This window comes from Gracilinanus agilis, chromosome 5 (assembly GCF_016433145.1).
Source record: "Gracilinanus agilis isolate LMUSP501 chromosome 5, AgileGrace, whole genome shotgun sequence".
NCBI lineage: Eukaryota > Metazoa > Chordata > Mammalia > Didelphimorphia > Didelphidae > Gracilinanus > Gracilinanus agilis.
This window is the reverse complement of record NC_058134.1, coordinates 291,107,956-291,121,856: the sequence shown is the minus strand read 5'-3', so window position 1 is coordinate 291,121,856 and position 13,901 is coordinate 291,107,956. Positions and strand designations below refer to the sequence as shown.

The 13,901-nt window shown below is 44.5% G+C and overlaps 1 protein-coding gene across 1 annotated transcript in view; it reads right to left on the bottom strand.

The window, feature by feature from the left end:
• Window positions 1-491: 491 nt before the first annotated feature.
• Window positions 492-13,901, bottom strand: part of SLC11A2 (solute carrier family 11 member 2) — a 99,619-nt gene continuing 86,209 nt past the window's right edge. Inside the window, exons 11-17 of the mRNA XM_044678697.1 lie at window positions 12,664-12,750; window positions 12,004-12,123; window positions 11,714-11,863; window positions 10,404-10,477; window positions 8,384-8,537; window positions 7,693-7,746; window positions 492-2,667 (exon numbers count right to left, since the gene is read on the bottom strand). Of these exons, the coding sequence (XP_044534632.1) occupies window positions 2,590-2,667; window positions 7,693-7,746; window positions 8,384-8,537; window positions 10,404-10,477; window positions 11,714-11,863; window positions 12,004-12,123; window positions 12,664-12,750 (717 nt within the window). The 3' untranslated portion in view covers window positions 492-2,589. The remainder of the gene's footprint in view (window positions 2,668-7,692; window positions 7,747-8,383; window positions 8,538-10,403; window positions 10,478-11,713; window positions 11,864-12,003; window positions 12,124-12,663; window positions 12,751-13,901) is intronic.

The window sequence follows — 13,901 nt, the reverse complement described above, 5'->3', positions numbered from 1 at the left end:
TCTTTCTAGGCTATAAGTTTGGGGGCTTCTAGATTCCATGTCAACACTCCCATGACTAATCCCGCTCATCTCTGCCTCTTGGAATGAATCTCTGGTTTGCTTCAAGCCTCAGCTCAAGAGGCATCTTCTTCATGAAGCCTTTCCTGGTCCCATCAGCCTCTAGTGTACCCTTCTCCCCAAACTAGTTTATATTCATTTTACACTTTTTCTGCATATATGTTAGACTAGGGTGAGGGTGAAGATGAGAATTGGAATTTGGGGAATTTGGGTTACATGTAAACTCCTCGAGGGCAGGGACTATTTCACTTTTGTCTGTGATTGTACTATCAGAAGTGATTAAATGTTTGTTCATTGATTCATGGCTATCACATGAAAAAACAGTCAAGTTAACTCTAGTGGACAAGGAAGCTGATTTCAAGGAAGCAGAAATAGATTTATTTCTAAAATAAAGAAGAACTTGACAATTAAGGCTTTCAGAAAATGAAACAAGATGCTTTTGGAATTAGCAAATTTATTGCAAGATGCCAGTCACAGACATCATAGAAGTTAAGCAAGGGGTGAAAGGCCCTTCGGGAATCTACAATTCTAGAGCATTTGAAATGATTTGACTTACAAAAGTGCCATAACAACAATCTTTCATTATGTAATGTGAGATATAGACCACTGAAGCACATTTATCCTTAATTATCAAATCCAATGGAAAATGGCAGGCATTCCCTAAACCTTATTTTGGACAACCAATTTATCCAAGAGGCCAATGGATAGGAAACCTGGTTGTATTGAAAAGGGAACTTTCTTATCCTTCTTTCTGACTACTCTTTGGTAAAGGAGTCACTAAGTGGTGAGATGACCAACTTAGATTGAAGCTTTTCAAAAAGAAACAGAAGAGCTTAAATTGTCACAAAGAAAATCTCTCTGAGCCCAAAAAAGACCAATTTAGAGTCAATCTTGCATTAAGATTGGAAACCCCTTGAGGGGCAGAGCTCTATCTTCTGGCTCACCCTCATATCTAATGGGCTCATGGAAACATAACAAGCATTTAACAAATGTTTTTTTGTAATGAAAGACGACTTCTCTACTTAAGTGGTTCAAAACCTTACTAAGTTTCAACCTCATTCCCCACCCGATCTCCACTGTTGGAAAATGGCCAGTATGCCACAAATACTCAAAAATTTCTAGAATTCTTGATGCCTAAAGGAATGTTTAAGCTTAAAACAAAGTTTAAGATATAATTCTAACAATGGGAGCCCAGGCTCTTAGTTAGGCAACAAAGTAGAAAGTAAATACATTTAGGTAACACGTAAAAAGAAAGTTAACTTGGCGTGTACTCAATTTTTGAATTGGGCTCGGATCATAGTTTTCTCCCGTTTCATGAGGTAGCAGACTGACCTGGAGTTTCATAGTGGCTAGAGTGGTTTCACAGAATCAGAGAATGTGGGTGCTGGAAAGAATCTTAAAGTTATCATCTAATCCAAATCCTTCATTTTACATCTGAAGAAACTGAGTAAGAGAGGTTAGAGATCATGAAGATAAGTGAGGTGATGGCAAAGCTAAATCTCCTGATTTCCAGGCCAGGGCCATTTCCACGACATCCCAGTACTCAGGAACCAGGACTTATCTACTCTATGCTCTCTTCCTTAAAAGGCAGATGTAACCACCCTTAAGATGAAACTTAAGATCATGTCAAGTTCTTGGTAAGAGAAATCTCAGTAACCACAGAAAACAGACCGCTAGGTCTGTAGGGAGTGTTTATATGAAGTGAGAATATTTGAAATGGTAAGGATATTCAAAGAAGAGCAGAAATTTCAAGTAAAAATGTTTAAGGCATTTGACTTCTGACCAGAAACATTAAAAAAGCCTGATGATGAGTTGGGATATAACATTTGGAAGTAGTAAATTAAAGACTTTAGCAAACATTATGCTATCTTTCAGCTTAAAGCCTAAATTTCTTCACAAGGCAAGAAGCTTCTTTGGAAAAAAGAAACGCTGGTATCAGGCATGATATTTTCCCAAATGTCAAGTGTATGATCTGATCTTTAACCATAGTCAATTTAAGTAAAACTGACTTCTTACATTAAGCATTATTTGAAAGGGGATTCGGTTGGACCGATTCAACTTATTGAAAGGATATTCGGTTTAACCGATTCAATTTAACTACTCCCCACCCCGTATTAATTCTCCTTTCTCACTTTTAATCTGGAGAGTTCAGTCTATTCTGATTTCTTGGAGTTCTAATATGGTTTTCAAAACTAAAGTCATCAATTTATATAAAACTTTAAAAATCCCACTCAAACAAACAAGTATTTATAAATATAAATTACAACTTCAAAAAAATGCACATAGGGCGAGGGTCCAAAGCAAGCCACTCATTTAACTGGGCTCTCTCAAGGCTGTTTAAGCCACCTTTACAAGGTTTTCTGCCCTCCACTTACAGCGGTCAGCTTTTTTTTTTTTCCCCATAAGGAAATCTCTGTCTGTTTTGTTCAAGTTGAACAAAACTCACCTCTGAACTAACAAAGTTATTATGTAACAGTAACTCGGCATAAGTATCTTAAGAAAATACTATTTCGATAGAATCTCTCGAGGCTGTCATCTAGAGAGAACGGAATCCGAATCGAAGTTGTTCAGGAGGAAGAGTTCAGGATGAGAAGTCAGTCCCAGGCGGTACTAAAGGCAAAGAGACAAAAGATGGGTCAGAGATATTTTCTGGTACCAGATATCACCCCAAATGGGAAACTTACTCAAATTATTTAAACCAGTGAATCAGCCTGGGCCCTGTCTAGGACTTTGGCACTGAGCCTGTCCCTAATATTGCAGAAGAAAAATGCATTTCAGAGGCCTGCAAGTTTCTGATATGTGAATACATAAGGGCAGAAATGAGAAAAGCTGAGAGGACATACTAAGAGTTGGAAGCAATTTTAGAAATCAAGTCCAACTCCTTCCTCCCCTTTGACAGATAAAGTGACTTGCCTAGGGTCATACAGCTAATGTCAGAAGCAAGCTTGAAACTCGGGTCTTCCTGACTTCACCCCCTGGAAGCAGAATTCCACTGCCCCACAAAAGTGAGATTCTAGATTAGAAATGCTATTGGCAGAATGAATGTCTGAAGTGCTCTCGAGATGCCCTGTGGCTCTCGTCTTGTTATTGTGCAGATATATTCCAAGAAACCAAAGCTTACAAAGGTTAAAATCTGCTGCTGATCTGTCCATCTTTCTTTTCAGGTATAACCTCAGGCAATCACTCGGGCAACTCCCAAAGAGGCCAAGAATGAGAGATCTCACAGTAATGCAGAAAGGAAGTCAATGGCATGGGTAGGTTTTTACCCTTTACCAAATTCTTTCCTCCTCTACCTCTCCCCTTTTCTTAACTGGTCTTGTTTCCATCCTTATGGACAGTCTGTGGTGCTGCAGATATTTCTAGAGGCACTGAGGGGCTATGGAAAAGATGGTGGTCATATTAGGAGACCCAGACAGTGGGGAGATTGATAATCAGGCTAAGGTATTGTGAAGGAAATAGGTTCAGTGTGAGTTCATGCTATATGTGGAATGAATGTTTTGGAGGAATTTCAAGGGAATATGCTAGAGATATCACTGAATGGGAATAGGGATAGGCAGTGAGTGTGGGGGCTGGAAGTTTGTCAGGCACCCACGTGCTCATTTAATTATACTGACTCAATCTCCCATGCCTTTGTAGCTCCCTGATAGTCAAGGGGGACCTCTGGCCCATGAACCCCTTTTAGCTCATTATAATATTAGACACTGTCTAAAGTAATGGGTAAGAGATACTCTTCTCTGCTTTCAAATTTGCAAAGCATTGCATACACATCCCTTTTATCATCATACTTATGTGGTAGATGCTATCACTCCTCCACTTTCTCAGGGAAGAATCTAAGGCTCAGAGGATAAGATCATGGTGTCAGAGGCGGTATTGGAACTCGGTTCTTGCTGATAGCACATCAGGTTGTCTACCATGCTGGCTGTTTCCCATTAGCCACAACTTGTGCAAAATGATGCCTAAGACACAGTGTGGTGTAATGGAACAAGTTCTGATTTGATCAAATCCTAGTTCTCATCATTCCCTTATTTCTAAGCCTCAACTTCCTCATTTGTAAAATGGGAATATCACATACCCTGCCTATTTCAAAATATAAGGAAACTGCTTCAAAATTGGAGTCATCGTTTAGAGCAGGAAAAAAATTCCAAGTCAGTGCACACCACTGAAGCACTGAGTGTTCTGAACTCAAGGTTTCTGCCTTCACTGATGTTGCTGCACTGACAGGTAAAAAAAGACAGGCGGACTTACCAACCTGGTTTTCTAACCCTTTCAAGCAGCATTCTACTGGGAACCACCCCCAAAATGGTTCAAGTCTGAAATTCTTGTTAATTTGAGTTTTGTGGAATGTTTTCTCAGGAGACTCATTCAAACTACAAATGAATCAGGTGGAGAGAAAGGAATGCATTTTTCAGAGGGTTTTTCATGTAAGCTGACTTCTGACACCCAGCTTTTGTAAGAGAAGCCACAGACACAAAGGGGAAAATGGAGCTTCTCCTGACTTGACCCAGAAGAATCTTAGATTTCTGGTTAGGGGAACTATGTGTCTTCTTGATAGTATGAATTTAGAATTAAAATTAGCTGGGGCCTGTGGGCAGGGCTCATCTAGTCCAATGTCCTTATTCTACAAGTGAGGAAATTGAGGCCCACTCTATCCAAGGTCACACAGGCAAGGGGTAGAAGACTGGGTTCTATGATTGAAGATCCAGGTTGTGAAACTCAAAGCACTTTCCCCATAAGCATCCTGTGACATGGGTAGTGTAAGAATTATCCCAGTTTTACAGGAAAGGAACTGGGGCCCCCAGCAGGTGAAGTGACTGTGCCCAGGTCACACAGCTCGTGTGAGCATATCAGGTCTGGGGTTTGAACTCTCGGGCCCTGATTCCAACATCACTGTTCTCCCCACTACTTCTTGTGGACTCTAAGTGGAAAGAGCAAATTCTATTTGAGTCAGGTGTTGTTTTTGTTGTTGTCGTCGTCTTAATTTAAAACCTTTACCTTCCATCTAAGAATCACTACTGTGTATTGGTTCTAAGGCAGAAGAGTGGTAAGGGGGTCAAGTGACTTGCCCAGGGTCACACAGCTAATAAGTGTCTAAGGTCACATTTGAACCCAGGACCTCCCATCTGTGGGCCTGGCTCTCAGTCCACTGAGCCACCCAGCTGCCACCAAGTCAGGCTTCTTTAAATTCTCATTTAAGAAATCAGATGCTTAAAATACATGTTTAAAAATCCTTTGGCATCTATTACAGGATTCACATGGCTGTTAATCGATGCCATTCTTGACATGAATACAGAAAAGAGGACTCTCAGGGTGGGCCTTCATCTTATGTAGAACCACACACCAGACTGTTTTAACACAAATAGCCAATGATCTGCAAAGTTTGACCTGGCTGGCCATGTATTACCTACAAAGAGCACATTTTCTGGTCTGGATGGTACAGGTAACGGGCATGTCCACTAATGGAGAGTCACTGAGGACTCAATAAATTATTAAAGTGGAAAAAAAACACCCAAGAAACCAAATTGGAAAAAGAATTTAATTACAAATCAAATTTACATAGTGTTTCATGGTCAATAAAATCACTGAGAGCTTCACAGAGCAAACACCCAACTTCCTCAGAACCCATGAGAAATCCTACATGACTGTTCTCAGATCACAGGGCTAGGATGTACAGTTACACTGGAGAAAGTCAATCACAAGAACATTTATTAAGTTTCTATTTTGGGCCAGGCACCACACAAGGCGCTGGGGTATACAGACAAAAACAAAATAGTCTTGGAGTTCAAAAAGCTTATACACACGGTGCAATGGCATAAATTGCAACTGTCCCATACAGGCTCATTAGAATGTGACTTGTGTACCAGCTTTGGAAGATTTCACTTTTGGGACCAATTAGTATACTTGGGGAAATGAGAGTTTTCCTCATTAAGTTGGGAGTAAGTTTTCTGCCCATCGAAAACTTGAATAAAGAAGTTTTTATTCTTTTATTTCACCACCAGCAATTTTTGTCTGGGCTCCTGAATGTTGGTGAGTTAGGCCTGGGCCCTGAATCACCAGGGAGCTGAGGCAGGAAAGTTGAAGGAGAAGCTGCTCTCTGTACTGTCCTGAGAAAACACCTGGGGCCTCCCTCATAACAACCACAGCCTTCTTGTTTGTGCACCCAGATCTTCAGAGGACAGGGCCAGTTGGGGAGGACTGGGGGGACTGGGACGAGGCACCCATTAAATCTTTGTAGTGCTGATTGGAAAGCCAAGCTTGTCCTTAGTATTCTAACATGAGTGACACATGCAAATTATCAGAAACTCTGCTGTCTGGACTCAAATGAGGGCAGATCATATCTCAAGTGGGGCTCTTAGAGAGAAAACTCCCAGAATGCAAGTCCTGAAAATCCATGCCCAAATCTTTTCTAGCCCATAAAAAGGGTGTTAGGAAGACAGAGAGAGCAAGTGCTCGAGGCTGAACAAACATCAGTGCCCCTTCCGCCCTCGTGGTGCCTTACAGCAGCATATCGGGTGACGGGGGCAGATGCCAGGCCAGTCTTTCCAAGTCCCAGGCCTAACTGCTGCAGAGGACCAAGGCTGCACTGATTTTGCTCTTGTAAGAGTCTCCTGAATCAGGGTTTCAGAATAGCCAAAGCTGTTCGGGAATTTACTTGGACTGTACATTCATTACAAGGCTGGGGAAGGTGGGGGTGGTGCTTTTTAGGGGGAGGGGAAATGGATTTTTACTCATTGAAAAAAAATGCATAGATTTGAAGAGTCTTCCTCTGTCAAGCTGCTGAGTCCATCACTAATATCCATCATCACCAACCACCATGAGTTGTGAATACTGCAGAAGCCAGACTCCCCCAGCCCCCATCCCTACCTGCACCCCCTTGCAGGGGCCAAAGAGCAAATGTGAATGTAATGACTGATCCTCGCTTACGTGAAAGCTAGTGAGGGAGTAAGGACTCTCTCCCAAGGGGCAGGAAACTATTCTATGCTTAGAAATGGAGAGAAATGAGCACATGTTTCCTCATTCCTGCCTAGCAGAGAGTAAGAGAGTGAGGGCAGGCTTTGCTCTCCTTCCTCCATCTCCAAAAGTGATCAGGCAGGGGGAAGACCAAGGAGGCCTTCACATCTAGGACTATATGGCATAGCTCTAAGCAGCTCAGGCTATGGTTTCTCTATATAATGAAAAAAATCAGAAAATAAAAGTTTCACAGTAAAGGGGCCCCAAATCTAGATCTCAGGAGGAAAGACAAGGCAATCTGGCTCTTCTCAGGGCTACTGCTCTGTAGCTTAAGGTTGGAATTAAGGTTCAGTAGTTCCATAATAGCAGCACAAGTCATCATTTTCAAGCTTACATCTAATCCCCCACCCAGATGACACCCACAGTTCAAAAGGGGAAGGCTGTGAGGTTAGGGATAAAAACTGCATGCTTCTAACATGTCTGACAGAGTGGGCTTTGGAATAAAACAACAAGGGACATGGAAGTTTGTGCAATGGCACATACATGTGGCTAAGTTCACACAGCAAACCATAGAAACGCACTGGCTCTGATGGCTACCTGCGAAGACCAGACAGGCTAACCCAGTGCTTAGCTAGCATAGCCAGCAGCGGTGGCTTCTTCAGTCAGCAGGGCATTAGTGATGCTTACCGTCTGCCCACAGTCCATGAAGGACAAGCCCAGAGCAATCAAACATAGCCAACCCTGGAAGAGAAGACACACAAGAGTCAGGTGCTCCTTCCCTCACTCCCTCCTTTCTAGATGGTCACCTCCCCCATCCTGCCATCCCTCAACCCCACACCAAGTGCCTACAGAACCCTTCTCAGAACCATGTGTGTTGCATACATTCATCCCAAGTCAGTGAAAAAGAAGAGTTCCCTTTTTTCCACTCTGAGGTCGTGGGCTATCAGTGATGGCCCCAGATAAGCATTCTTGCCTTGAAGGACTCATCATGGAACCCAGGGAAATGGCAGGGAGGCTGCTCTCACTGAGGGAGGTCCCCTTCTAAAGGGGAGTAGACAGAAGACCCTCTCTTTTAGGCTCACAGGATGGGTTTCATTTTTTGATGGGGGCTGAAAAGGAGACCACAAAGCAAGTAGAGGCAAATCTCAAGAACCAATGTGAAGGTTTAGGGAAAAAAGTTTTTGCATATGGTTGATACTTAGACAGTTTCTTGTAAATCTTGCTAAGTGACTATGGGCAATATATATAACACTGAGACAGTTTCTGTTTCTTAAACTTGAGCCCCGGCCAGTCAAACCCATCTACCAACATGCCATGGAAGCCTTCAAGGCCTGGCATCTACAGCTCCTTCCCCAGAGGGTCTTGGGGAATTACTCACCAGGTAGAACACAAAACAGAGATAGGCCACAGACACTACGGCAGCCACCACGTACAGTGCGATGTGCCCCAGGTCTTGAACATAGACAACCACAAAGTACATGTTGATGCTACAGATAAGAAGAACAAGGATCCCACCTGCGATCCTCCAGCCCCTACAGAAAGAACAAAACGTTACCCAAGAAACTGGTAGTCCCACCTTAGCCAATGATCTGCAAGTTTCCAAAGGTGGGAGGGAAATTTAACTCCAAATCAAATATACTTAGTGCTTAATCATCACTGAAAGCTTCGGGGAGAAAAGAGAAAGATTTTTCATATTCAACCCCAGGCCTCTCCTAGGCATGCCTAGTCCAAATGACCTCAGGCTGCTCATTCCACCAGATCCTGTAGATCTTTGTTCCCATGGGCAAACATGGGTCAAAGCTAGAGGCAGGGAGAAAGAGACTATCCCTGAAGGAACAGGGGACAGACTCCAGAAGGACTGAGACACCAAATTTCTGCCAAACTAATTTTGACATAGACAATTCAAGAACAAAATAATATCTTGGACCAGATGGAATTATTGGCAGGTGAAGAATAATGACAAAAAAGCATGGCCTAATTTCCAGTAAGTGTAGATGGACAATTAGTAGTCCTGAAAATTTCCATCAGCTTCATGGTTTTTCCCTCTGACATTTTACATTTCTGCATGTTTCCCTGGAGTGCAGCAAAACACTAGAGAAACCTAAAGGATTGGCTGTGTGCTCTTCTCAGGGAATGGCCTATTCCTTGGGGTAAGAAGGAAGCCACAGTCACTAACCCTTGGGGCATGGCTTCTGGGCAGGGATGGCAGAAAGAGCCCTGGCCTTGGGTCTGAATGTGGGGGCCAGGCCTGGCTCCATCTGCCTCATAGCTCCCTAGACAGACCACTTCCCCTCAGTTGCCTTCACAAAAACAAGGTCACTGAATCTGCTGATATCAGCTCTAACATTCTGGGATTCTGCTTTTATAAACAAGCCAGCAACTGGCTGTCAGAGGTTAGGTTTAAGAGAGGCAACAGCAGTTCAGAAGGAAATGGGTATGTGTGGCTTGGAGAAGGGAAAGGTGAATGAGAGCTGCTCTCAAGTACTTGAAGTAGAACCAGGAGCAAAATAGTTTAAGAGCAATCGCTTAGCAACAATTTAGACTTAATGTCAGAGAACACTTCCTAAGAGCTCAAGATGCACAAAAACAGAAGGGGAAGGGAAGGTCTCTTCTCCTCAGCGGTCTTTAGGCAGAAGCCAAACAATCTTTTATCAGGAAGGTAAATGGGGGGATCTTTTTGTGTATGAGTTAGACCAGAGGCCCCTGTCAAAGTTCAAATTCTGTGATTCTACTCTAAAAATGCACCAAAGCTCTACATTATACCCTGCATAGGCTTTCCCTGGAGAAGCAATGAGTCATCCTGAGATCAAGCAGCCTGAGACCCCACAGCACAGTAAGCCATGCCCCTTTCAATAAAAGGAAGAGGAGCTTTTCTCCCACTGATTCAGATTCTGAAGGCAGGACTAGGAGGATCCTCGACTCCCTGGCACTGAGGAGAGCAGGAAGCCCTTTAGCCCAAGAAAGATTCCTGATGGGAAAAGGCAGACAGAGCTTAGGGATTCCTGTACAGAGCCTACAAAGATTCTTTTATCAGGACCCCAGGTGCTCATCTCCTATCAACTAGACTATCTGAACAGACACCACACTTTCCTGCTTACCCCCTCTTCCTTCATCTATCCTTTCCAAAGGTCCCCTCAATGCTCCTAAGGTACCACTCTAACCACAGAACTTTTCCACTAAACAAAGGCTTTTGTGGCTCCCCACTCCCTACTAAATTAAGTGAAAAACTGCTGATGCTACAGTTCATTGACCGGCTCAACAGAGTTGTGGCCTACCTCCCCATCTGAAGTTCCACTGCTGTTCCTTCATCATACTCTCTATTCAGCCAAGCTAGACTCTGCCCTCCAGCACCTACTCCTATCTCCTTGACCCACTCTGAACCCACTGTGCATACTCACAGTCCATTGGCAAAGTCATTCATCACTGGACGGAGACTGGTAAATGTGAGGACGGGGATGAGAGCAAAGGGAAGCTGGAAAAGAGAGAGCTCTCATGAGGTTGGGGGGGAGGGGGGAGGCGAAGCTACTGGATTGTTCCAGAGAAGAAGCAGATGGAAAACATCCTGGAATTGCCCCTGGCCTTGTTCTCCTCACACACAATTCTCACTCCTACTGCTCCCACACAGGTCCCTGCTCCACTTTCCAGGGCTGCCCATCTAGAGGCACCTCTGCACCATCACCATTAGCTCAAAACTTCTCTTTTAAAGAAATGCATTTTACTAGCACCCCAGTCTCTCCTGCCTCCATCTCACCCCTCTCCAGAACTAAATATTCCCTTCAGTTCAAGAAATAATTTGGTTAAGCCAAAACAGTTCACCCTGTAGGAGCACACCTATGACCAACAACATGGGTCCAGAAAATGAAATACAAGGCAATTTTCCAGGGGAGGCAGGAGCCAAGTGGCCTGAGCAATCAAAGCTTCCTGGAAAGCCCTAAAGGGGCTGTATACTGGGCTGGGCTAAAAGCCAAACAGCCAAATCTCTACTGTCCCAGTGGCAAGAGGGAGCTCAATGAACAGGGGAAGAAGCAAAAAGGTCCCAAATAGTGGAGTTTTGGCCTGATGTACCCAGAGAGTGGGTGCCTCTCATGAGGGCAGCACCAACTGTGATCCCAGGAATTAAGCCAGAGGAAACCAACCAGGACTCAGCAAATGCTTGGTCCATAATTGGCTGGGCCTGGCTGCTTGTTCCAGTGTCTGCTCTACAAGCTCTGAGAATGGTGGGAGCACCTCCTTAATTACAAATTCTTTTCTCAAAACCATCCCAGATGGCAAGGTCTGATTATCTGTAACTGATGGCTGCTTTTGTTTTCATTCTTTGTTAGGAGGGATGGCTTTTGGGGGAGGAGCTCGAGAGAAGGTAAAAAGAGCAAAAGGACTCAAAAATTTTTTGCTAAGGCAGAAGAGCTAGGCAATGGGGGTTCAGTGACTTGTCCAGGATCACACAGTCAGAAAGTATCTCAGGCCAGATTTGAGCCCAGGATTTCTCATATCTAGGTCTAGCTCTATACACTGAGCCACCCAGCTGCACCCTCAATATAGTTCTTAAAAAAGCCTCTGAGGCAGTGTCTAAGTATTACTATGCCCACTTAACAGTTAAAGAAACTAAAGCTCAGAGACGGGAATAGCACATAAGAAGAGTCACTCTGCAGACAGAGTCCTGCAGATGCTCCATCCTGAGGCTGGGTGCCAGCTGAGGCTGCCTGCTAACCTGTAAGCTCTGCAGCACATTCAGGAAGTCATTCATCCCTGTCAGGTGCTCCACATCCTGGAAGACTGAGATCAGCAGAGTTGGGATGATGGCGATGGAACGGGTCAGAATCACTCGGGCAAACCGTGACCACCTTAGATTCAGGAATCCCTGGGGGAGGAACAAAAACCTAACTCTCATCCCACCTGAATTGGGGCCACACGGGGATGTGGGGGGAAAGAGATGAGAGCTGGGAGCCGTCCCCCCTTCACCTCCCATCTCCCTCCTGATCCAGTGGGACCAACACATACCTCCATGACAAACTGGCCAGAATAGGTCCCCGTCATGGTAGAGCTCTGTCCTGCAGCCAGGATCCCCACTGCCCAGATGTAGAGTGCCGCAGGCCCAAAGTAGCACCCCAGAACCACACCCTGGAAGAGAAGACAGGAGAAAGCTAGCTCTCTATAAGCCACCTTGCACAGGTTCCTCCTTGGTCTACTGTCCTTGCTATGCACTGCACCCACACAGAGAGCAAGACTGTTTCTTTTTTCTTTTATCAAAAATTACATTTACCTTCTGCCGCAGAATCAATACCAAGTTTCATTTCCAAGATAGAAGAGTGATAAGGACAAGTCCCCTGAGGTGAAGTGACTTGCCCAGGATCATTCAGCTAGGAAAATCTGAGGCAGTATTTGAACCAAGGACTTCCCATCTCCTGGCCTGACTATAAACTGCTTCACCTAGTTTCCCATTAATGCCTTTTTTTTTTTTGGTCCTATTTTTAAACCACCTATTAAAATTACCTATGTCTGTCTCATTAGCTACTCTTCCAATTCTCTCCAAAGAATTAGGATTCATTCAGAAGCCCGAGCTTCAGAAATAAAGAAGTGGCCTCTGGCCGAGGTGGTGGCCTCCTAAAGAGGCACAGGCAGAGAGAACTACTCCTGTGGACCTTACATGAAGATACTCACCCCCTTGTAGAGGTCCACTGTCAGTGTGCTGTTGTCTTGAGGGAAGAGGTCACTGTGTGGACTGCTCTTATTGACACAGATTTCATGCTAGAATCCAAAAGACAAAAGAGTACATTTCCTTTTCAGAGATAAAGAGAGAAATAGGACTGAAAGGGCAGACCCCAGCAGCAGGCTGCACCAAGGCTTGGACAAATATTGGGAACTGAGCTGGGATCCGCAGCTGGTCACTGGATTGCTCCTCCAATGATGGCCTTGCTCCCCAAACTCTTAGCATCATCACTGATTGTGACTGTCCGATAAACTGGCCCAACTCCATTTTTGACAAAGACAAAGCCCCAGGCCTCCATGTTTGTTTTCTTTAAGGACCCCCAAACATACTCCATGCCTGTGAAGTACTTCCAAATCCTCTCTCTCCTAAAGTAAACGTTTCCCTTCACTTTCCTCTTGGCAAAACAGCAGAAGGTCAAGGAACCAAAAGATGGCCTTCGGCTTCATATTACTGGTCTCAAAGCATGCTTTGAGTTCGTCACTTCTCTGCAGGTCCAGATACTGCTCTAGGCCCTGAGTCCAGTTCTAAAATTATACTACCATCTGGCAGATATGCTGTGTAGCTGTGAGCTAAGAGCGCCTGTTACTGATGGAAACCAACAGTTAAAACTTGGAAAATTTTGGGCTGGCCACTCATGCCCTCCCTAGTGCCACCTATTTAAAGTGATCCCCAACATCCAGATCTGCCTTCCTCCTGCCCATATATTTCCTTAGGGCACACTTGACTAAATGTCAAGGAAGCACTAGCTATGCATAGTTAAAGCAGCACTCTAGAACTAGGATGGACAGCAGAACCAAGATGGAGGCTTAGTAGCAGTCAAAGGAGAAACTGCCCTGGCAGTCCTTTCAAATCAGTCTTTAAAAAGCACCTCAAAAATGACAGGAGTCAAAAAGCAACAGCAAGATGGAGTATGGGGGCTCTCCCATTGAACACAACTTAAAGGTAGGCAGAGAGAGAGAGTTGATCTTCATGGGATCAGGAGAAACCAGAAGCAAAACTGCACAAAGGAGTGCTGGCCAACCACCCCTTCACCTACTGTGCCAGATTCTGTGACTAGGCCCAGGCCAACTTCAGGATCCCAGGACCTGGGCTACACTAACAAAAGGGTTCCTCAGACTCACCCTCTGAAGGCCCAGGCCCTGGCACCAGCCAGCAATGAGGCCAGGGAGCTGGGCCCTATCAAGCCTGA